Below are 24,591 nucleotides of genomic sequence, written 5' to 3' on the forward strand. Positions count from 1 at the left end.
ACATCAGGTGGTATTTAAGGAAGAAATTGATAGGTATCTGAATAGTCAGGGTATCAAAGATTATGGGGACAAGACAGGGGAGTAGGGCTGAGTGGGAGAATGGATCAATTCATATTGGGATGATGGAGTGGACTTGATGGGCTGAATGGCTTACTTCTTCTCTGATATCTTAGGGTCTTAAAAAGGATGTCCAGCTTACTGGAAGGTCCTGATCTTCCAGTCTTTGCCATTATAGTTCCTTCTATATAAACAGAGATAAAATCAAGGACAATCACTTTTTTGGGGAAGTTTACATGTGAGGAACAGTTTAACTTTTGAGGAGGACTGATGAGGGTGGTGCATTAACCTTGACTGTTTGGATTTCAGCAAACTGTTTGATGAAGTCAGACTGGTCAGATTGATAAAATGCCATAGGGATCTAAAGGAAGTTGGTCATTGCTTTGAAGACAGAGAGTAAAAGATCAAATGGAACTTGTAATGAGTGAACAACAACAGTAGATTCTCATGGTTTGGAGCTGGAGTCCTTTGTTTTTTAAATCAATGATTCAGATTTTTTTGAAGTAGAATGTGCAGTTGAGAAGCTTGAAGATGATACCAAAATATCTGTGGAACTGATAGTGAAGAAGAAAGTGCTGCAGGAGCACATCAATGAACTGGTCGAAAAAGCATGGAAGTTCATTCTAGAAAAGGGAGAGTTAGTTGGACAGCCAAACGGAGCAAGAAAACACATAATAAATGGAAGAAACTGGAGGAAAATAATATGTAAAAGGATTAAGCAGGTATATAGAATAATGGGATGTTGAACATGATTCCTAGCATGGATTGTGATGCAACACCACTGGTCACAAACATCCAAGTTCTCAAAGGGCCTCCAGCCTTTGAGAGCATGGGATCCATGGGAAGTGCAGGCACTAGTAGTATTCCCAGAAACAACCAGCTAGCGTGAGTGGTGGCCCACCTTAGGCCCATGGCCTTTTTGGAGCCAGATCAAATCTAGGAAGATTGGGACGTAATTTCATTGAGGCCAGCAAGATTGTGCAATTATAGACTATTCTCAATTGTTGGAGGAAATTGGTGGTGCACATGGTTGCAGTGGCCACTCTGGTTCCAAAGAAAGCCGTAATCTTTTGTTCTGTTCATCTTATCTATCAGAAAACATTGCTAAATGTAAGGAACACTAAAACCTCTAAGTCTACCAAATGACAGTACCAGATCATGAAGATACTGTGAGAATATGATTTAATGAAGGCACCAAGCCTGAACACCAAGCTGAAGCCTAGTACTGAAACTTGGGGTAGAGGATGTCGGAAATGGTGATAAGAGAACAGAAGAGTAATAGACTCAAAGCAAATCCATGCTCCCTAAAATAAACTTGATTACCTGTGGCTGTACCAGAACCAGAGGGAAATGAAAGGCTGCTGCACTTTGGTAATAACTGATAATTACGGAAACAAGGCTCCAGAACTCCACTCCAGATTTGGGCATCCAGCTAGCAATATGTTTGTTTTGATTGTTTAAGTGACTATGTTGCACTGAATATTGTGTGTATTATGTGTGCACCATGGTCTGGAGAGACACTGTTTCATCGGGTTGTATATGGACCATCAAATGATAATAAACTGAACTTGAGATGGAGATTAATGAGAGAAAACAAATACAAGATCATTAGAATGCAAATGACAGGACTCTAAGAAAGAAAGTCCTCAAAATGTGGATTGGTAGAATAAGGAATTTCTCATCAGTTCGTCATCAAAATAGAATTCACTTAAAAACAAGAGTTAGATAGTTCCTTGCAAAAAAGAGGGAATATTAAAGGGTATACGAATGGAGCAGGAAGATAGGTTTAGACTGTGGGATGTTAAAGTGTGTACAGAGAAAGCATGAGAATGGGATTATACTGGGTGGAATGTTAAGTGTAGAAACTTCGGAAAATAGGAACAGGAACTTTGGATCTTTCATCCTTTTCCAACAGTTAATACAATCATAACCTATACTCTTGTCTCAGAACCATATTCCTGATCTCTCCCCATGCCTCTACATGTACTTTGTGGCTAAAAATCTACCTAGCTCCTTCTTGAGTATGTTCAATAACTCGGCCTTCATTGTGTTCTGTTGCAAAGAGTCACCAGCTTCTGAGTAAAGAAATTTATTTTCATCTCACTCCTAAATCTCTTGCCTTTTAACCAGTGAAGAGGAAAGGAGCAGGAAGAGATTTGTTTGGTGTGATAGGAAATAAGCATCAAGTTGATAGATTAATTGGTTGTGGTAGATTACCCAAGTGTGGATGGATGGGTGAACAGAAGGGAACGAATGAGCTTGTCTGCAAGAGAAAAGGTCAGAGGGGTTTGTGGAGAGGTGCAATTGATGGGAATGCCCTAAACCCACCATCCGATGAAAAACCTGGAGTAGACCTAATGAATCATTAAACTGAGTGCTTATTAATGAATAGAGAACAAGAATGGGACAATGATATGGGAAATGAAATAGAGTGATTTATACATTAGAAAGTATGGGACACAGAAGACAAGTGAGATTTGTCTAAATTTGTTATTGGAGAAATGGGGAGAGAAGAGGAGAGTCCTATTTGACCGAGTGGAATCTTTACATGTTTAGGAAGAGAACTGGAGTGTGAGTTTGGATTGCGTGGAACATCAAAGGGTATTGGCCTAACAAGATAGTATTAGCTGTGTTATTAGAGTGAATAGCACTGGGGAGATAGTGTGAGTTATGCAAAGTAAAGAGGAGGGTGGGATTAGACTGAGTGGGGTATTAAAGTAGAAGGGGAATGAGTAGATGAGTTAAATTAGACTGTATGCAATTTAAAGGATATGGGGAGAGAATGGGAGTGTAGGATGAGACTGGGTGGGATATATAATATATGGGTTTAAGAATAGAAGAGAGCTTGTGAGTGGTAATTAAAATATTTATTCAAGATTTGAGGAGACAAGAGAGCAGTTGATTATCCTAGGTTGAATAGCAGATGTATGGGAAATGAGAAGGAGAATGTGTTCATATTGGGTGGGTAATTAAAAGGTATGGGAGTGAACAGTTATTAGACCACATGAATTACTAACATGTAATGGGAAAGATAGGAAAGTTAGTCTAAATGATGAGATATTAAAGGAATCATGAGTAAGTTCAAGATTAGGATTAGACTGTGGGGGATGGGGAGAGAACCATCGAAACAGATTGATCTTTTGGGGAAACATGAGGGGTGAGTAGCATTACACTGGATGCTATATAAAGGCAATGGAATTGATGGGAGTATTGAACTAAAGTAAGGATTTAATTTGGAACTAATCAGTTCAGAGTGAAGGGCCTATGGTATATTTCAGTGCTGAGAATGGAGTGACCATATCATTTGGCTTCTGAATGATTCAAAGTGAATTGGAAGCTTATAGTCTTTAATACATGGTAAATACCTGCCATGGACACTGTCCCAAGTGGCACTCCTGCCCTCCTACAATTCTCACAACCGATTGACCGGGATTGGTTGTGTCACTTTCTCTGTCATTCGTTTCTGCACTGGTATCATTTATCATACTGCTGTTAGTTGGTGCAGGATTCAAGACACCTAAAGCTTGGTCACCAATGGTCCCACAGGGATAACGTTCTGTTCAAAGGAATAAAGACAATGCATATTCTTATGAAAGATTCATCAGTTCATTCAAATATGAGCATTTTATGACTAGTTTCAATATAAAATAAAACTTTCCAGAGGCCTTAAGCAGGAGCTAAAACATACTGCACTTTCATTGATATATTCACATCCCAGACACAGATGTAGAGTGGGTTCCAAAGTTTTTAGAATCACAGAGAGAAGTTGATGAATACACTATCAAACATTTACAGATGTATTGTATAGAGTTTATGAACAGATGCATCATAGCCTGATTTGGAAAATTCAACTGCCCAGGAACACAGAAAGATCCAGATTCATCAGTGGCTCCAACCACCCTCCATTAAAGACATTTATGTGAGGAGCTGCTTCAAGAAGGCAGCCATCTTCATAAAGGACCACCTGATCACAACTTCTAACTACTTCCTTAGGGCAAAAGGTACAGAATCCTGAAGACCAGCATCTCTAGATTCAAGAACAGTTTCTTTCCAACAGCTGTTAGGCTCTTGAACTTCCCCTTGTTACACTCATCATAGACTGGTTGTAACACTACTTTTTGGTTTCTTGCACTATGGTAACTGATTAGTTATCTTTTGTGCTGGTAATATTGCTTATGTTGCTGGTGTTGCAGCCAGTGTTGCAACCAACCTTACTGTGCTGTATGTTATAGATAAATTTGGTTATTTTTGGTTCTGCCTTGTTTGCTATGTCTCCATTTTAGTGATCTTGAGATATTAGCTTTACAATGACCTTTGCTTCTTTTTGTATTGTCATGATTGTATGTGCATGCATTGTGGGTCATATTTCACAGACAGGTAAGGATTCCACATGACTCTCATAATGTTGACTTCCTTTTACTTGTGGATCAGTGTGTCTTTGGTGTATTTCTTCTCAGACTTGTGAGGAATTATTTTTAATTTGTCAGTTTGCCATGTAGTTTCTTCCACTCAGTGCTCAGCTGACAATTTAATGTGTCTTGAGAGGTGTAGCTCAGGTTTGCTTTGTCTCTTTTTCAAATGTATTTAGCTCATGGCACCTGGAAATCATTTGGAATTGAACAGGTCAAGGATGGCTAAGGAAAATGGCCTTGAAAGCACAAAACTGGTGAATTAATAACAGCAAAGAAATCACAAGATAACATGATTTTTTTTTAATCAATCTTCACCATGGAAGATGTGGCTTATATTTTGAAGATATCAGATGAGCTAATTTCAAATGACATGATAGAATTCACATAAATCTTAATTACAAAGGGTACATTATTGGAGAAACTCAGGACAAATGACCAGGACCCAAATGGACTGTACGCTTGGTTTTAAGGGAAAGATAATGGGCCCATTGGTTGTGTAACGAGCCCAAAGGACCCCAAAACCCAGCAGCAATAGACAATCACCAAGACAAGTTGCTACTTAAACAAAAGTTGTTTTTAATTATCTTTAAACATGAAAACAGAATCAAACTTTAACTTTTCTCTATTAACTTAATTAACCCAACTTAACCCTCTTCTAATTCTAAGCCCATGTGTATGTAATGTGTGTGTAAATTTAAGAAAAGTTCTTTGGTTCACAGTTCAATCTCACTTTCCATTCTTCCAGGTTCACTGGTTGCAGGCAATTCTTATACTGTGCACAGAATTTAACATGTATAAAGTTCACCAGGTTTTGGTGCTCGAAAGGTAAATGTTTACCACTCAGGAAGGTTCTTTGGAGGTTTGCAGAGAGAGATTTGTTGTTTCAGGATTTCCACAACTGAGGTACTACCATTAGTCATCTCAATGTCTTGCTTATTAAACTTAGGGTTCACCAGATAATAATCTCTTTCTTTCAAGCTAACACAGAGTTCCTTTCAGTTCCACTTATTCTAAGAGAAGCATCAGACAGATAGCACTTCCAGCCATCCACCACTCTGGAGCTTTGTTTTAGTTCCAACCAGCTTCTTCTGTTTGTTTTAGCTGTGACTGTTCTTTCTCTCTCTCTCTCTCTCTCTCTCTCTCTCTCTCTCTCTCTCTCCTCCTTCTCCAATGATCAACATAGATGATCTGTCTCCAGTCCATCATTTCAATTAGCACCTACTTGTGAAATGTGCATAGCATTCTCCATAGTTTTTGTAAAGTTACTGAATATGAATTCTTCCATATTTCAAATAAGATCTGTTTTTAAATGTGTATGTATGTAACCTACTCTAATTTTACCAATTTATCTCCCAAATACATCTACAAATATTACATCATAGTTGAAAATTTTTGTAAACTCTGAAAGATTGTTAAAGATCATAAAAGATCTCTTTGGCTTGGCTTCGCGGACGAAGATTTATGGAGGGGGTAAAAAGTCCACGTCAGCTGCAGGCTCGTTTGTGGCTGACAAGTCCGATGCGGGACAGGCAGACACGGTTGCAGCGGTTGCAGGGGAAAATTGGTTGGTTGGGGTTGGGTGTTGGGTTTTTCCTCCTTTGCCTTTTGTCAGTGAGGTGGGCTCTGCGGTCTTCTTCAAAGGAGGTTGCTGCCCGCCAAACTGTGAGGCGCCAAGATGCACGGTTTGAGGCGTTATCAGCCCACTGACGGTGGTCAATGTGGCAGGCACCAAGAGATTTCTTTAGGCAGTCCTTGTACCTTTTCTTTGGTGCACCTCTGTCACGGTGGCCAGTGGAGAGCTCGCCATATAACAGGATCTTGGGAAGGCGATGGTCCTCCATTCTGGAGACGTGACCCATCCAGCGCAGCTGGATCTTCAGCAGCGTGGACTCGATGCTGTCGACCTCTGCCATCTCGAGTACTTCGATGTTAGGGATGAAAGCGCTCCAATGGATGTTGAGGATGGAGCGGAGACAACGCTGGTGGAAGCGTTCTAGGAGCCGTAGGTGGTGCCGGTAGAGGACCCATGATTCGGAGCCGAACAGGAGTGTGGGTATGACGACGGCTCTGTATACACTTATCTTTGTGAGGTTTTTCAGTTGGTTGTTTTTCCAGACTCTTTTGTGTAGTCTTCCAAAGGCGCTATTTGCCTTGGCGAGTCTGTTGTCTATCTCATTGTCGATCCTTGCATCTGATGAAATGGTGCAGCCGAGATAGGTAAACTGGTTGACCGTTTTGAGTTTTGTGTGCCCGATGGAGATGTGGGGGGGCTGGTAGTCATGGTGGGGAGCTGGCTGATGGAGGACCTCAGTTTTCTTCAGGCTGACTTCCAGGCCAAACATTTTGGCAGTTTCCGCAAAGCAGGACGTCAAGTGCTGAAGAGCTGGCACTGAATGGGCAACTAAAGCGTTAAAATATGTTTAAAAATGGCAAGAGGCAGGTGGCAGGGAACTACAGGCCAGTTTCAGAGTTATTATTGGCAAGGTGCTGGGGTCAATAATCAAAGAGGAAGTAGCTCATCATGCATGAAAGCTGAATATAATTAATCCATCAATATAATTTTAGAAAGGTAACTGAATTTTTTGAGACTCAAACATTGAATTTCATGATATGTTCATGACAATAAATTCTGATTCTGAATGCAACAGATAGAGTTGATATTTTTTAAAACACATAATTGTTTGACAATTATACTAAATTGAGAAGAAAAGCAAACTGCATAGAGAATGCGGAGTTTGCAGAGATATAGATAAGTTAAGTGAATGGGCAGGGGTCTGGCAATTAAGTGTACGATGTTGAGGTAATCCACTGGAAGAAGTAGATCAGATCATTATTTAAATAATGAAGGATTGCAGCATGCTGTTTTGCCGAGGGACTTGGGAGGTGTTTGTGATTAGGATTTTTGAATAGTACAGATAAGCAGGTGAGTCCCTGGACAGAGCAGGCTTCACAGGCCAGATGATCTATTCCTGCTCCTCTTTCTTATGTTCTAATCAAGGGAAAATGTAGTGTTTTTAGATTTCCAAAAGGCATTTAATAAGGCTGGTGCATAAATTGAAAGCCCATGATATCAGAGGAAATGAGTAATAAAAGATTAAAAACTAGCTGCAATGTTTAAAAAAAAACAATTGTTGAAATAAATGGCTTACTCTTCAGCCTGGAACAAAGTAACTAGTTTAACAGGAATCTGTTCTAAACTCCCAATTGTTCAGTATTTCATGACAGGGAAGAAGGAAAGGTATGTAAGGTTTCCATATGTGATGATGCTATGAACGATAAAAGAGCATGCTCTGGTAAAGATACCATGATTCTACATTGAATAAGCCAAAACAATCAAATGCACTCTAATTTAAAGTGTTAGGTCGTGGACTTTGGTAAGAGTAATCCAAATGTTGAGAGTGTGAGTGAAGTTCTGAGGGATCTAGACAAGCTATTTAACCATTTTTTTTGGCTATGGCCCCCTGAGAACTCTGCTTTGATAAGTGAAAGAAGCTGGTGATTCCAGGATGACAGATATCATTATGGAGGTTTTGCAGTCGGTTGATCTAGGCGTCTGGTGGCTCGATAAGTTTCCCCGGCCGGTACAAGATGTCATAGTTATAGGTGGATAATTCTATTCTCTGCAGTATTTTATTGCTTTTGATTTTGCCCCGCTGTTGATTATTGAACATGAACACAACAGAATGTTGATCAGTCAGCAAGGTGAGTCTCTTACTGGCCAAGTAATGGCATCAGTGCCACCCTGCCTAAACAATGGCTTGGGCCTCTTTTTCGACTGAGGAGTGTCAAATCTCAGGCCCCTGCAGGGTGCATGAAAAAAATGCAACAGGACTGCCAGCCTGATTAAGGGTTGCTGCCAGAGTGAAGTCTAACGCGTCGCTTTCCACCTAAAAATGGGTGGATTCGTCCACAGCATGCACCGTGGCCTTGGCAATGTCAGACATGATGCAGTGAAGGCTGCACAAGCCTCCTCTGCCAGGGGTAGGATGTAGATTTGGTAAGAGGGCGGGCCTTGTTTGCATAATAGGAGAAAAACTCAAGCCACCTTTTCAGGGCCTTGACGCTGAGTGGGAGGGGAAGCTCCAGGAATGGTCGCAGGCAGTCTGGGTCTGGGCCAATGACACCATTCTCCACGACACAGCCAAGAATGGCCGGGCGAGTTGTGTGGAACATGCACTTGGCCTTGTTGTATGACAGATTAAGGAGCTTGGCTGTCTCGAGAAATCTCTGGAGATTCGCATCATGGTCCTGCTGGTCGTGGCCACAGATGGTGATGTCGAACTCGTACTGATCCACCACACAGTCCATCTCCTGCTGGAAGACCGGGTTGCTGTTAGTGGTGCCAAATGAGACCTGCAGGAAGTGGTAGAGTTGGCCATCTGCCTTGAACCCCTGGCAGTTCTCTGGGCAGATGGGTAGCTGATGATTTGCTGACTAGGTTGATGGTCAAGAAGACCCGATACTGGGAAATTTGGTTAACCATGTTGGCGATTCGCGGAAGAGGGCGTGCGTCCAATGAGTGTATCTATTGATGGTCTGACTGTAGTCATTGACCATTCTATTCTTTTTCCTGTTCCGCACTACCACCACCTGCACTCTCTAAGGGCTATTGCTGGCTTCAATAAACCCTTACTTAAGTAAGTGCTGTACCTCCGCCTGGATGAAGGCCCTGTCCCCGATGCTGTACTGTCTACTTTTAGTGGCTACGGGTTTGCAGTCAGGGGTGAGGTTGGCAGAGAGCCCGCAAGTCATGCATGGTAAGTGGACATGCACAGCAGAGGGTTTGCTATTGAATTGCTGATTATGAACAGTGAGGGGTGGATGGAGCCCGTCAAATGCCATTGTCACGCTTTTTAGGTGACATTAGAAATCAAACCCCAACAGTACAGCAGCGCAGAGCTGTGACATTATCATCAGTCTAAAGTTGTCATATACAGTACCCCGCACTGTTTAAGTCACAATACAGAAACCCCGAACGTCTGCTGTAAATGACTTGGATGCCAGGGAGACCTTCTGGTTCACTGGCAGTACTATGAGGGAGAGGCTCTGCACTATGTGGGGCTGTATAAAAGTTTCTGTGCTCTCACTATCAAACAAACAACTCGTCACAGGGCCGTTTACCTTGATGTCCATAATTGACCTGGTGAGTTGGTGTGGACTATCCTGGTTGAAGGTGATGGAGGCTATAGTCAAGTCACTACACATTGCTGAAATAGAAGGTGGTAGCGTCCAAGATGGTGGCCCCCAGGGCCTGGACGTGGTGTTGCCGGATCCAGAAGATAGCAGCCTCCGCAGCCTGTACGCAGCACAGCTGGGTCCTGAAGGTGGCATCCAAGATGGCAGCTCCCATGGATCGCACATAGCGCTGCTGGCCCCAGGTGATGGCGGTGTTGCAAAAGACGGCCCCATGATCTGCACGTGATGCTGTTACGAATGGCATTGGACTTGCACACTTTAGCATAGTGGCCCTTCTTTCTGCAGCTGGAGCAGATTGAATCCTTTGCTGGGCAGTGTTTCCTCTGATGCTTGCCCACACCACAGAAGTAGCACTTTTGGGGTTCCTGGAACACCAAAGCTGTGGTCGGGTTTTTATCAGAACTGGTTGACACCGTCGGGAGGGTTTTGCGGAGCACTGCTGCTGTAGTCCGGTCACTAACAGAGCGGGTGGTGGGGGGAATGGTGTCACGTCCCAGGATGGCAGCAACAAGAATGACCATGACATGACCACATTGTCGATCAAGTAAGCCTTCATGTTCTGGAGAGCCACCTCGACTGCTCTCTGCAGCCTGAGTTCCCCTTGCTCCAAAAGTCTCTGTCATATGTAATTTGACCTAATCCCCATGACGTAGGCATCCCAGATCAGATCCTCTGTATACTCAATGGCTGACACAGCTTTGCATTCACAGGCTTGTAGGGCCCGGAAATATTTGGTGATTGACTCACCAGGTTGTTGCTTTCTGGTTACTAGGTGTTGAGTATAGACAACGTTGACCTTACACAGGTATTGCCATTTGAGGGTGTCCATGGCCTCCTGGTAGATTGTGGCATCCCTGATCATGGAGTTTACCAGGGTGCCGACCCGGGAGTGCAGTACTTGCAATTTGTCAAAACAGCACAGCCAAGGTTCGAAGCTGGTAGATACCTCTGGTTTTTCTGGTTTGAGGATCTGTTCCATTAAAGAAAACTTCAAGTGAATTAAATTGATGCACCATCAATCACTCAAGAGACTATTTTGGAATTTTGGAAAAACCAATAGGCTTTAATTCACTTGAGAACACAGCATATCCTTGCTCTTCGGCTGCCTTGCACTGTGTTGGCGGGGGCTGTGGAACAGCCACCTTTATACAGGAGCCTGTGGGAAGGGGCCACAGGTATAACCAGCCAATAGGCATGCTTGAGCAGATAATTATACATTACAGCATTTTTCTGATTGGCAGACAGTGGTAAGTGGGATGCCACAGGGGTTGGTGTTGGGTCCGCAGCTGTTCAACATTTACATTGATGATTTGGAAGGGGGCAGAGTATAGTATAGCCAAGTTTGCAGATGATCCTAAATTGAGTGGAAAAGCAAATTGTACAGAGGATGTGGAGAGGCTGCAGAAGGATATAGTTAAGTGGGTGGGCAAAGGTCTGGAAGGTGAAGAACAATGTTAGTAAATGCGAGGTCATCCACTTTGACAAAAAAAATAGAAGAGCAGATCATTATTTAAATAATGAAAAATTGCAACACGCTGTAGGGCATAAGGATTTGGGGGTGCTTGTGCATGAATCGCAAAAAGTTGGATTGCAGGTACAACAGGTTATTAAGAAGGCAAATGGAATGTTGGCCTTCATGCTAGAGGAATTGAATTCAAGAGCAGGGAGGTCATGCTGCAACTGGACAAGGTACTGGTGACGCAGCACCTGGAGTACTGCACGCAGTTCTGGCCTCCATACTTGAGGAAAGATATACCGGTCTTGGAGGCAGTCCAGAAGAGACTCACCAGGTTGATCTTGGAGATGAGAGGGGTTGACCTACAAAGAGAGACTAAATCGTCTGGGATTATGCTCACTCAAATTCAGAAGAATGAGAGGAGATCCTAGAGAAACATAAAATTATGATAGGTATAGATAAGATAGAGGCAGGAAAATTGTTTTCACTGGTAGGTGAGACCAGAACTAAGGGACACACTGTCAAGATTCAGGGGAATAGATTTAAGATGATTAGGAAATTGTTTTTCCTCAGAGAGTAGTGAATCTGTGGAATTCTCTCCCCAGGGAAACAGTTGAGGCTACATTATTAACATATTTAAGGTTCAGTTAGATAGATTTTTACATTAAAAAGGAATTAAGGGATATGGGGAAAGGCAGGTTGATGGAGTTGAGTCAATGATCAGATCAGCCATGATCTTATTGAATGGCGGAGCAGACTTGATGGGCCAGATGGCCTACTCCTGCTCCTATTTCTTATGTTCAATGAGATCCTCCCTCATTCTCTTAAATTCCAAAGGGTACAGGCCATGAGCCATCAAACCTGTGAGCCATCATGTGATAACCCTTTCATTCCTGGAATCATTTTTGTGAACCTCCTCTGAACCCTCTCTAATGTCAGCATGTCCTTTTTTAAATGAGGAGCCCAAAACTGCTCACAAAACTCCCAAGTGAGGCCTCATCTTATAATTCAAGAATTCCCAGGTCCCTTTGCATTTGAAATTTTCACCCCTTTTAGAAAATGACTGCCTGCTTAATTCTTTATTTCAGAAGGGATGGAGTTTAAGAATAGAGAGGGTTTGTAACAATGGTGCAGTGTGTTGCTGAGGTCTTGCGTGGAATACTGCACGCAGTTATGGCTCCTTTTAAAAAAATGAGAATAACAATGGAGGCATTACAAGTGAGATTCACCAGGCTAATTCGTGGGATATTTAATCAAGAAAGACTAATGAGGCTGGATCTGTATTCTTCAGAGTTTAGAAGAATGAGCAGTGATCTTACTCAATAAAGAGTGGTGATCTTATTCAATAAAATCAATGACAGGGTGGATGGGATTTTTTTTTAACCAGTGGGAGAGTCTTGAACAAGGGAGCATTACTACAGGACAAAGAGTCGGTCATTTAAAACTGAGGTCTGTAGAAATTTGTGAATCTTTGGAATACTTGATCCCGGCAGGTGGTGGAAGGAAGATCATTGAAAGTATTTAAAGTGAAAGTGGATAAATATTTAACAGAGAAATAGAGGAGTATGGAAAAATGGCACAGAACAGTAGTTGAGGCCAGCATTGATTTGCCATAATCTGATGAAATAGTAGGGTATGCTTAAAGAATCTGATGGTCTACTCCTCCTATTGACTTGTGTTCTTGTATTGTTCATCCTAGTTACTCTGGTACTGGGGATGCAGTTAAGAGCATTGACTGTGTTGGTGAGTGTGGTGCCACTTGCAGCTGAGACCAGGTAAGGTGACACATTTCCTGCCCTGATGAATGTTGAACTAGATTGTTTTTTTCCAACAGTCTGAGTTTGAAGGCTGCTCTAAGTGATTTTTAAATTACAGATTTATTTAAGTACTTGAATTTAAATTCTCCGACTGTCATGGTGAGATTCAAATGTGTTGATTTAACTGTATATTTCAGACTTTCAGGATTTTGACATGTTTCCGTATAGCCCTGTGTCCTCTCAACATGAGGTCACAGTGTTCAATCTGTTTCCTCTTACAAACTCCATGGGATTCCATTACCAGATATCAGCCTTTCAGGAATCTCTTGATCTACAAACACAATTATATTTGCTGTGGGTTTTTTTTTTGTTATGGCTGTCAAAGTTTTGGCTTGGTTCTGCATGCTAGGCTGATCTGAAAGGTTATAATACATGGGATGCAGTGTGAGGTAGCCAAATGGCTTTATGGTAGAAGGCAGAGGGTTCTAGTTGAACAGTGCTTTACAGATTGGAGGCCTCTAACCAGGTGTGTACCACAGGAATCAGCTCTGAGACCTTTATTGTTTGATATTATAAAGATTTGAATGAGAATGTAGATGACATGATTAAAAAGTTTGAGGATAGCTCTAAAATATGTGATATAATGGACAGTGAAGAAGTTTATCTAAGTTTGCAATAGGATCTAGATCATCTGGTTTAGTGGGCAATGGAATAGCTGATGGAATTTAACTCAGGCATGTGCAAAATGGTGATGCATTTTACAAAATTAAACCAGGCCAGGCAAACATAGTGAATGCCATGGCCCTGGGGAGTATTATTGAACAGACTGTGGTATGCTTGCCTTCATCAGTCCAGGCATTGAGTATAGGAGTTGTGATGTTTCATGTTGTACATATTGTTGATTAGGCTGCGTTTAGAGTATTGTTTGCAATTCCGGCCACAAAACAATAGAGAGGATCTGATTAATTTGGAGAGGATGCAGAAAAGATTTACAGGAATGTTGTCTCAACTGGAGAGCTTGAGTTTATATGACTTACAATATTATGAAAGGAGTAGGCAGGGATAGATAACATTGGATAATGAAGCTTTTGCATCCTGAACACGTTTGGGTCTATTTTATGGATTTTGGGCGGCTGATCATGAAAATCACCTTAAAATTTTACCATTTTTAGATATAACCTATTTTAATGATTTCCTGTTCTATTTTAAAGCTTGTTTAAGCAGATAAAACCATGAAGTGCAACACGTCATTCATCTGCATTCGCACTTGGACTTCTTCCTTGCTGATCTTGGTGCACTCAATGACAAACATGAACCTTGCAACCACGGAAAAACAGTATGTGGTGATACGAACACTACACTGGCCACATTCTTACCAGCCTACTGCAGGAGGCAACCACTGTACCTGCAGGTAAGCAACCTGGGAGCCTGGCCCCACCTGCCTGTCTGCTCACAATTTAATTAGCTTAAAATTAAAGGACCATGGAGAAGTTCCTCACCATCAAGAGGCTGAATATCGACCCTCAGCATCTGAATGCTTCAGCATTCCTTGAGATCCGGAAGTATGCAATCGAGGTGATCATCCGCACACACAGACTGAGGTCATTAATACAAACCAGAAAAAAATTTGGAACTACGCACCAAGCTGGGCCTGCACGCTTTCCAGGGTATCTGGGACTGCACGGATTTCGAACCAGCAATGACCGTCCTGGAAGGCATGTACTGGCCCCCTGATGAACATACCCCTGCTCAGCAGGGGTATACAGCAGCCAAGTGAAATGGCAGATGCTTATCTGGGGTCACTATGAGAGCTAGCATGCCCGTGCATGATTGAAGCTGGGGTGACTGCTGGGGAAATGAAGTGACTCATCCGAGATGCCTGCGTGTGAGGGCTGCAGTCAAGGGCGACTCGACAGAGACTGTTGCAGGAGAATAATGCTTCCCTTGCCAGGATCATGGAGATGATCCACTCCCTAGAAGCTGCAGCTCACCACATAAGAGGTCTTCGATCAGACCCATACTCCAACCTGCTGACACCAATGACAGCAGTCGCTGAGGGGGCCCCATGTGGAAGAGATGATCGCCACCAATGACTCAGTCCACTGCTGTAGGTCCTGGTGTGGGTCAGACAGATGCTCCCAAAAGAACTGCCCCGCGAATAACTTGTATTGTTCCCGATGTGCCAAGAAAGGCCACTTAGCTAAAATGTGCCTCTCCAAGCCCACCAGGAGTGCTGCAGTCCTCTATGACCAACCAGGAGCCCCTCTCAACTCTCTGGGCACCCCCACATGCAAATGCTGAGGAGTGCTATTACAGCGCCCACCACTTCTGCCTGCACCGATGACATCACTTCCGGCCCATCTGTTGAACCACGCCACTGCCATGTCCTCACCATGGGTGCCGCCACCTTTCATCCTCCAACTTCTGCCTGCACCGTTTATGTCACTTTCGGCTGGGTCGCCGGACCAGACCGATGCCATGTGTGTCTCCTGGGCGCCACCATCATGGGCCAACCGACCTCCATCCACCCCGAATCCAACTCGCCTGGCTTGCCAACCAGGCGCTGTGGTCAACATGTGCATGTACAAAACTGCACACTTGTTGCACCCCAAGCTCCTAAAGACACCCACTGGCTGCTACTCACCACAACTGTTGGGGAGCAGCGACTTGGACCCTGAGACAGTCCTAGCATCCACCACGCTAACGGAGGACGTTTCCCATGGACTTGGTGTTCGATGATGGACATCACTGTCAACAGGAAGGTAATAAAATGCCCGTTTGATAGTGTTAAAACTGAGAGCTTTGTGAACCAAAGGTGGTCCGTATGCTGAAACTCAAAATATATCTAGCGATCTTCACTATCGCTTTCGCAGCCCAGGACCACTCCATCATGACACTGGGATGCTGCTCAGTGAAATTGACAGTGGGGGATGAGACATACCAAGGGTTCAGACTACTGGTCATGCCCAAGCTCTGTGGCCTGATTATCCTGGGACTAGACTTCCAGTGTCACCTCCACAGCCTCACCCTTGCCTTCGGTGGCCCACTCGCCCAACTCACCATACACAGCACAAAGTCCAGCGACTGCCCCAGTCCACCTGTGGTCTCTTCACCCTATGGGTACCCCCTCCATCCCTATTCACCTACCTGATGCCAGACTACAAGCCTATAACAGCCAGGAGCAGGTGCTACTGTGAAGCAGATGGGGCGTTTATCGCCATCCTGGGGTGGATCATGGAACATGGGGTCATCAGTCCTGACCCCAAACGCATGCACCCATGTGGTCAAGGTCCTCCGCAGGTGCCTAGGGCTCTTCTCTTACTACTCCAAGTGGGTCCCCTGCTTCTCAGACAAGGTCCACCCACTGGCCCAAGCCACCACCTTACCCCTCCCCGCTGAGGCGCAACCAGCCTTCACCCACATCAGACAGGACATTGCCAATGCCACGATGCATGCAGTGCATGAGACCACACCTTTCCAGGTGGAGTGCGATGCCTCTGAAGTTACCCTTGCTGTCATCTTCAACCAAGGGGGAAGACCTGTGGTGTTTTTCTCCAGGACCCTCCAGAGCTCAGGCACTCTGCCATTGAAAAGGAGACCCAGGCGATTGTGGAAGCAGTCCACCACTGGCGTCATTACCTGGCAGGCAGGAGGTCCACCTTTCTCACAGACCAGCGCGTAGTGGCATTCTTGTTCAGCACCACCCACAGAGGCAAGATCAAAAGTGACAAGATCTTGCGCTGGAGAGTCAAGTTGGCCACATTCAGCTTCGACATCCATTATAGGCTGGGGAAGCTCAAAGATTTCCCCTGATGCCCTGTCCTGGACCTGCACCAGTGCATAGTCCGAACAACTTCAGGTGCTGCACCACACCCTTTCCAACCTGAACGTCACACGCCTGTACCACTTCATTAAGTTTAGGAACCTCCCCTTCACCATCCAAGAAGTCCGGACCATGACTGAGTCCTGCAGGGTCTGTGCAGAGTGCAAACCGCGCTTCTTCTGCTCACCACACGTCCATGTAGTATAGGCCAGTTGGCCCTTTAAATGACTCAGCGTCGACTTGAAGGGTCCACTGCCTTCCACGAATAAGAACATCTATTTCCTCTCGGTCATAGACAAATACTCCCGTTTTCCCTTTGCCATCCTGTTCCCTGACTCCTCCACTGCCTCTATTATCAAGGCACTGGCACAGATCTTCACCATGTTCGGATACCTGGCATTCATATACAGCGACCGGAGTCCAGCGTCATGAGTGAGGAACTACACCAGTACATGGCGGTGCTAGGCATTGAGTCCAGTCGCACGACTATCTACAACCCCAGGGGCAATGGGGATGTTAGAACGGGGTAATCTGGAAGGCTGTTCTCCTGGCCCTGATGTTGAAAGGCTGGTCCATCAACTACTGGCAAGATCCCCTCCCTGAGGTGCTCCACACCATATGGTCGCTTTTGTGCATGGCTACCAATCTGACCTCTCACAAATGCCTTTTCTCCTTTCCTAAGAAATTAGCGACTGGCATCTCCCTGCTGGCATGGCTGTTGTCTCTGGAACCACTTCTCCTCCGTAAACATGCTCCTCCTCCACAAATCCAACCACCTGGTCGAGCAGATGCACCTCCTCCACGTGAACCCAAATTACACCTATGTCAGGTACCCCAGTGGACATGAGGACACAGTCTTGACCATGGACCTGACACCAGCTGGAACTCAGCCCCTCCACCCTGGGCACAACTGGCCCATCCAGGATCCCCGGGAGCCGACACCTTCTCTCCACCTCTCCAGAAGCCCCACTCCCCAGGGACCCATCCCACACCTACACCCCTGCACTGATAGCACCTCCTACTCTGCCAGACACTGTTCGTTCACACCACTGGCCACCCCAGCCACCCTAGACCCAGCCAACCCTCAGTCGGTCCTGACCTTACTGACTATTGACCAGGAGCCTGTCCTGTGATGATCCCAGAGGCACAGACGACTGCCAGACTGCCTGAACTTGTAGATACTACTCAGTACTGAGAATACCATCCCAACAAGGACTCATTTTAAGAAGGAGGTGAATGTGGTGATACACCCACTATACTGGCCCCACTTCTACCAGCTTACTGCAGGGGGCAACCACTCTATCTGCAGGCCAGCAAGGAGATGTCAGTTGGTAATTTCCTAGGAAAGGAGAAAAGGTGTTTGTGAGTGGTCTGATTGGTAGCCATGCATAAAAGTGACCATATGGATTGGAAACTGGCCCCACCTGCCTGCTGTCAATCACTGGCCCGTATAAAGACTCAAGCCAGCCCCTTTGGAGCAGTCAGACATGTGATGCCAGGAGCGTAGGTTTAAGCTAACTAAAGCCTGTTGTACAGTCTGTAGACTTTGCGTCAGAATTATTTGCGCAGCAGCGCTCGCACAGTATCAGGGCAACTGAAATTTATCGATGCTGGCCGACCTGACTATTGTTGGACACTAACACGAGAGGCCTCAGATGCTAAGTACAAACAAAAAAACAGCAGCAAAACATTTTTAGGATGTAACCCTAACCCACCAATTTTCCCTTGCAACCTCTGCAACCGTGCCTGCCTGTCCCGCATCGGACTTGTCAGTCACCAATGAGCCTGCAGCAGACGTGGACATTACCCCTCCATTAATCTTCGTCCGCGAAGCCAAGCCAAAGAAACGTGCTAAATTCAATAAAAGTTAATATTTTTCCAAACCTCCTGGATGATACAGCAAATCTGAAATTATCTTTGTGTTCATCTTGAAGTTATATATCATAATCCCAAATGTTTTTTCAGGAAGCAAACCTTTTTGAAAAATATCATTGTCCAGTGTAATCAGGGGGTATACGAGTCTAAAACTAGAGACCATAGAGTTAAGGCAAGAGGAGTAAGATTTAAATTGGATCTGAAAGAAAGATGGTGATGGGTATGTGGAACAAGCTGCCAGAGGAGGTGGTATTGGCAGGTAAAATGTTAATGCTTAAATTAATTGGGAAAGCACATGGATAGAAAAAGTTTATAATAGGGTTAAACACCATCAAATGTCATTAGCGTAGATAGGCACATGAACAAGTTGGGCTGAAGTGCTTGCTTTCATGCTGTATAAGTCTATGAATTTATAAATTAAATCTTAAAGTAATAGTTAACACCTCATGTGTACCACCAGGGTCAGTGTCATTGGGGGGAGGTATTCGTGGACCTTGCCCTCCCGCCCCGCTCCAAAATGAGCGCTATTCTAGACATACAAGGAGCACATGCCTGATTCTTCCACAACCGGTACACTCCTCCTTCTCCTCCTTCATCATCCTAGTGTTTGCTCTCAATTATACAACACCAAATACAACATGGTGGCCACCAAGTCCAGATCTCAGGAGATCTCCTTGTCACCGTTTATTTTGACGTATTGGTCAACTCTGCCATAGGTGCTATGTTGCTTAGATATATTGCTGCCACCCTTCAGTTACCCTAATGCCCATCTATTAGATTTGTTCTGATGCAGACTCCTGGGAATGTGAAGTTATCAGTTCCCATGTGTCACAGCCTTAGGATGATTTCAGTAGTTATTATCTCCTCATGCTACACATTTCTACACTTGCAGTATTTTGAGAAGATTGAATCTGTTCATTCCATCCCACCCCAGTTCACAGCTGATACAGTTTCCATCTACACTAATTTGCCCTCTATGTGGCTTTTGAAGTGATGGCCAGAGTGACTGTGGATCCAGAAATTGAACACTTTATTCCATTGAATTGTCATCAATGATTGCCTAACATCTTATTGGGGTTGGTAGTGTTTACATGATCTTTTCCAGCCATTCCCAAGTCCTTTGGAGTCATATAACACAGAAATGGATTATTTTGGCCCACCTCATCCATGTCAACCATTCAGACTAATCCAAATAGGTTGTATCCTATTGCTCCTGTCCTATCTGAGTTTCCATTCAAATGCCTTTAAACACTGTAATGAATTTGCCTCCTCTGACAGCTCATTCACCCCTCCTCCTCCACTGTGAAAAAACATTTCCTCTCATCTTAAACTTTGCCCTCTAGTTCTAGCCTTCTCTGACCAGGGAAAAGGGATTCTGACTATCTACTCTGACCCCTCATAATTGCCTCACTACAGGAAGAATGTGGAAGCTATGGAGAGGGTACAGAGGAGACTCACCAGGATAATGGCTGGAAAGGAGAATGCATCTTATGAGGCCAGGGTTAACAGAGCTGGGACTTTTCTCTTTGGAGCAAAATAGAATGAGAGGTGACTTAATAGAGGTCAACAAGATTATTTTCCCAGGGTGAGAGTACCAAACACCAGGGAACATCTGTATAAGGTGAGGGGAGGAAAGTTTAGGGGAGACATCATAGGTAAGTTGGGGGTTTGCTTTTTTAACACAGAGAGCAGTGGGTGCTTGGAATTCATTGCCAGGAGTGGTGGTAGAGGCTAGTACCATGGGGACATTTAAACAACTCTTAGACAGGCACATTGATGAAAGAAAAATAGAGGGTAATAGGTGTGAGGTAGGGGAGGTTTAGTTTGTTAAATAGGTTGTCACAACATTGGAAGCTGAAGGGCCTGTACTGTGCTGAAATGTTCTGTTTCCCCACTGGAGCTCAGTGTGGAACTTATCCATCACAGGCAAGTGCTGAATATTCTTTCTTTATACTGGTGGATTTTATCTGTGCTATACCTGGAGTACACCAATATACTATTTCCCCATCTGTAGTAGCCAGGTGCACAATTCTATCTCCTGGAGTATCCCAGTGCTCTATTCCTACATTAGATGTACCCTAGTGCCCTATCCAAACCCCTGAGTATCCTAGTGCACAATGCAGCATCCTCGAGTACCCTAGTACACTATCTTGAGTTAACCACATCTGCAGTAGCCCTCACGTAAAGTTGTGCAAATGCTCTCCAAATTCCACATGGAAGGTTAGTTAGGTTAGTTAGGAAGGTGCAGTCTTTAGGTATAAATTTTAAGATAGTCAAATGGATTGAACATTGGCTGAAAGGGAGAGGCCAGAGAGTGGTAGTGGATAATTGTTTGTCAGGTTGGAGGCCGGTGACCAGTGGTGTGCCTCAAGGATCTGTATTGGGCCCATTGTTGTTCGTTATATACATTAATGATCTAGATGATGGGGTGGTGAATTGGATTAGTAAATATGCAGACGATACTAAGATAGGTGGAATAGTGGATAATGAAGAAGGTTTTCAAGGATTGCAGAGGGATTTGGGCTGCTTAGAAAAGTGGGCTGAAAAATGGCAGATGGAATTTAATGCTGATAAGTGTGAGGTGCTTCATTTTGGTAAGAAGAATCAGAATAGGACATACGTGGTAAATGGGAGAGCATTGATGAATACAGAAGAGCAGAAAGATTTAGGAGTGACGATACATCGTTCCCTGAAGGTAGAAACTCATGTGAATAGGGTGGTGAAGAAGGCTTTTAGTATGCTGGCCTTTATCAATCATTGCATGGAATATAGGAGTTGGGAGGTGATGTTGAGATTGTATAAGACGTTGGTGCGGCCTCATTTGGAGTTCTGTGTGCAGTTCTGGTCGCCTAATTATAGGAAGGATATAAACAGAGTGGAGAGAGTGCAGAGAAGGTTTACCAGAATGTTGCCTGGGTTTAAGCATCTGGAGTATAGGGAGAGATTGGACAGATTAGGTCTTTATTCTTTGGAGCGTAGAAGGTTGAGAGGGGATTTGATAGAAGTATTTAAGATTATGAAAGGGATAGACAGAGTGGATGTGGATAGTCTATTTCCGTTAAGAGGAGGAAAGATTAAAACAAGAGGACATGAGTTAAGAATTAAGGGGCAGAGGTTTAGAGGTAACATGAGGGGGAACTTCTTTACTCAGAGAGTGGTAGCCGTGTGGAATGATCTTCCGGGAGAAATAGTGGCGGTGGAGTCAATTGTATTATTTAAGAAAAGGTTGGACAGGTATATGGATGAGAAGAAGATGGAGGGTTATGGGCATTGTGCATGGAGGTGGGACTAGAAAGGGGTGTTTGTTTCGGTGTGGACTAGAAGGGCCTAATGGCCTGTTTCCGTGCTGTAATTGTTATGTTATTATATGTTATGTTAACAACCCCAAACTTAAATTACACTCTCTGCTATAATCCTGCTCATTAACTATACTTTCTGCAATAATTCTACATATTGAGTATTCATAGTATACATAGTCTTGCACCTTGATTATACACTGCAATAAATGTTTCCATTGTGTATATACTATCTGGAATAGCCGTACAATCTGAGTATACCTCCACAATAATCCCACACAATGAGTACACCCTCTGCAATAATCCTGCTCCTTGATTACATTCTCCACATAATCCCACACGTTGAGTTGACCCACATATTTGAGTATACCCTCAGCAATACACTTAGACACTTTGTGCAATCATCCCATGCCTTGATTGTATTCTCTGCAACAATCCTTTACCCTATGTACAGTCACTGCACTGAACCTATGTCTTAAATTTAGTCCCACATCCAGAGAGTATGGCAACCCTGTCCTATATGTTCCATTTCTTGAGCACAGTTGCAGGACTAGTCCATGCCTTCATTATTCCCCAACTCTAGACCCGCACTTTATGTACCTTCCCTGTCCTGTTGCCATGCCTGTGTAAATCTTGAGCACAAGTCTTGTGCCTTAAATATGCTTACTGCAATAGTCCATGATTTGAGTATGTTCCCTATAGTAATTTTGCATTTTAAGTATTGTCTAGATTAGAATCATCTCTTGAGAACTCTTTCTGCATTAGCCTCTTGTACAGAATAAATGCACTGAACTCATCCAGTACCTTGAGTGTGGCCCTTGTATGATTGACATGCCTCATGTATGAACCCAGTTCTAATCCTGTGCCTTAATGATGCCCTCTGCACTTCCCCCATGCCACCTTCTATGTCTTGAATATGTTGATTGTGAATTGAGTGTATTCCCTGACTGAATCTTGTATCTTGAACACATCCCCTGCATACGTCACACAACCTGATTACATCCCCTCACTCGCTTTACAATCAAGTATGGCTACTGAACTCAGCCCTCTTTATTACACCCCTCAGATGTAGCCAGGCAGCATAATCACATAGCTGGTAGAACTGTAGCCTCATAGCCCTAGAGACTTGGGGTCAATCCTGACACTGAGTGCTGTCAGTGCAGAATTGGCATATTCTCCCTGTAACCTTGTGGGTTTACTCTGGGTGCCACAATTTCCTCTCATATCCCAAAATGTACAGCTTGGTAGATTAATTGTCTGTTGTAAATTGTATGTAGATCAGGAATAGAATTTGGGGGGGGGGGGGGGGGGAGAAGTTAAAAGAAATGTGGGGAATAATAAGAAATGTGTGATTAATGGTTGGCATGGACTTGATTGCCTGAATGGCCTTTTTCCATGCTGTTTCTCTGTATGACTCTATGCCTGTATAGTCTTGAGCTGACATGCCTTGGTTACTCAATAGATCAGTTGTTTTGCTACACAAGTTAGCAAATGCGCTAATCCTATTTCTTGAGGACACTTCCTGCACTAATCCCATTCCTTAAGTACTTGTCCTGTTCTTTGAGTACACCCCTTGCACTAGACCAATTCCTTGGATATCCTCTCTGCACTGTCTGATTCTTGAGCACACATCCTGCACTAGTCCTGTTCCTTGAGTATACATACTGTACTCAATAAAATTGTGATTCAGGCCTGTTGACTGGAAGCACACCTTTATTCATAGAGAAGTGGAAACTTGAAACACCTACCTCAGAATGATGCAAGGTTGGGCTTCAACTGAAAATTTAAGGTAAAGGTGAGGATCAGTCATGTTATAAATGAGCAGCTGGTCAAGTTCAAGGACCTGAATGTCCATTCATTTTTGGCTGATGGGCATTGGGGGAATACAAGAAAGGAAACATCAGAAAATCTGGGAATGTTGAGGACAGGTAGGAGGATTGAAGAAGTTTAGAGAGGGAGGGAACGATAAGGTCTTGAATGAAGAGGATAATTGTGTCGGGTTAAGTAGGCAGTTATCTGACCAATGATGCACTTTCCCCCACACCACCTTTCCCTGCCCATACCACTGCTGCTTATCTGGCAGGTAGGAGTTGTATAAAATTAGTCAGAGGCTGAGGGATGAACTTTTAGAGGTTTATAAAATCACGAGGGGCATAGATAAATTGAATGGTCAACTCTATTTTCCAGGATAGACGATTCTAGAACAAGAGGACATGGGTTTAAGGAGAGAGATTTAAGAGAGACTTGAGAAACAACTTCACTCGGAAGGTAGTACGTATCTCCAATGAACTGCTGGAGGACACTTTATTGACAGGTACAGTTTTGATGATCAAAAGATATTTGACAGATACAAGACAGGGAGGATTTCTGTACTATATGACTCTATGATCAGGATTATTTATATTGTGGGAACCTTCTTTAACAGAACACAGTTCCGTATGTCCAATCTCATTTGTGGCTAAATCAAACTGCAATAAACATCCTTGAAGCTTCTGGTTACATAATGGTTGCTCAGAGAAAGAGTTAAATTCCTCATCTAATTCTTCATCTATTGGTATTGGAGAGAGTTGAGAGGAGGTTCAGAAGAATGGTCCACAGAAAGAGAGGATTATCACATGAGAGAGAGTTTGATGGCTCTGAGACTGCACCCACTGAAGTTTAGAAGGAGGAGGGGATCACATTGAAACTGCATACTGAAAGGTCTGGATGGAGTGGACAT

At 43.8% G+C, this 24,591-nt stretch overlaps 2 protein-coding genes across 8 annotated transcripts in view; one reads left to right on the forward strand and one right to left on the reverse strand.

Annotated features, from left to right (window-relative positions):
* The window catches only part of grtp1a (growth hormone regulated TBC protein 1a), a 393,930-nt gene that overhangs the window by 69,939 nt on the left and 299,400 nt on the right, over positions 1 to 24,591 (forward strand). For 3 of the 7 annotated variants that reach the window (XM_069889533.1, XM_069889538.1, XM_069889539.1), the window contains 3 exons: positions 12,821 to 12,896; positions 14,090 to 15,640; positions 24,060 to 24,186. The gene's annotated coding sequence lies outside the window, so the exon portion shown is untranslated. The remainder of the gene's footprint in view (positions 1 to 12,820; positions 12,897 to 14,089; positions 15,641 to 24,059; positions 24,187 to 24,591) is intronic. The other 4 variants (XM_069889534.1, XM_069889540.1, XM_069889535.1 and 1 more) reach the window with 3 other exon arrangements.
* LOC138738729 (coagulation factor X-like) overlaps positions 1 to 24,591 on the reverse strand; it is a 46,179-nt gene that overhangs the window by 3,887 nt on the left and 17,701 nt on the right. Inside the window, exon 6 of the mRNA XM_069889521.1 lies at positions 3,423 to 3,613. Within this exon, the coding sequence (XP_069745622.1) occupies positions 3,423 to 3,613 (191 nt within the window). The remainder of the gene's footprint in view (positions 1 to 3,422; positions 3,614 to 24,591) is intronic.

This window comes from Narcine bancroftii, chromosome 7, assembly GCF_036971445.1.
Source record: "Narcine bancroftii isolate sNarBan1 chromosome 7, sNarBan1.hap1, whole genome shotgun sequence".
Taxonomy (NCBI): domain Eukaryota; kingdom Metazoa; phylum Chordata; class Chondrichthyes; order Torpediniformes; family Narcinidae; genus Narcine; species Narcine bancroftii.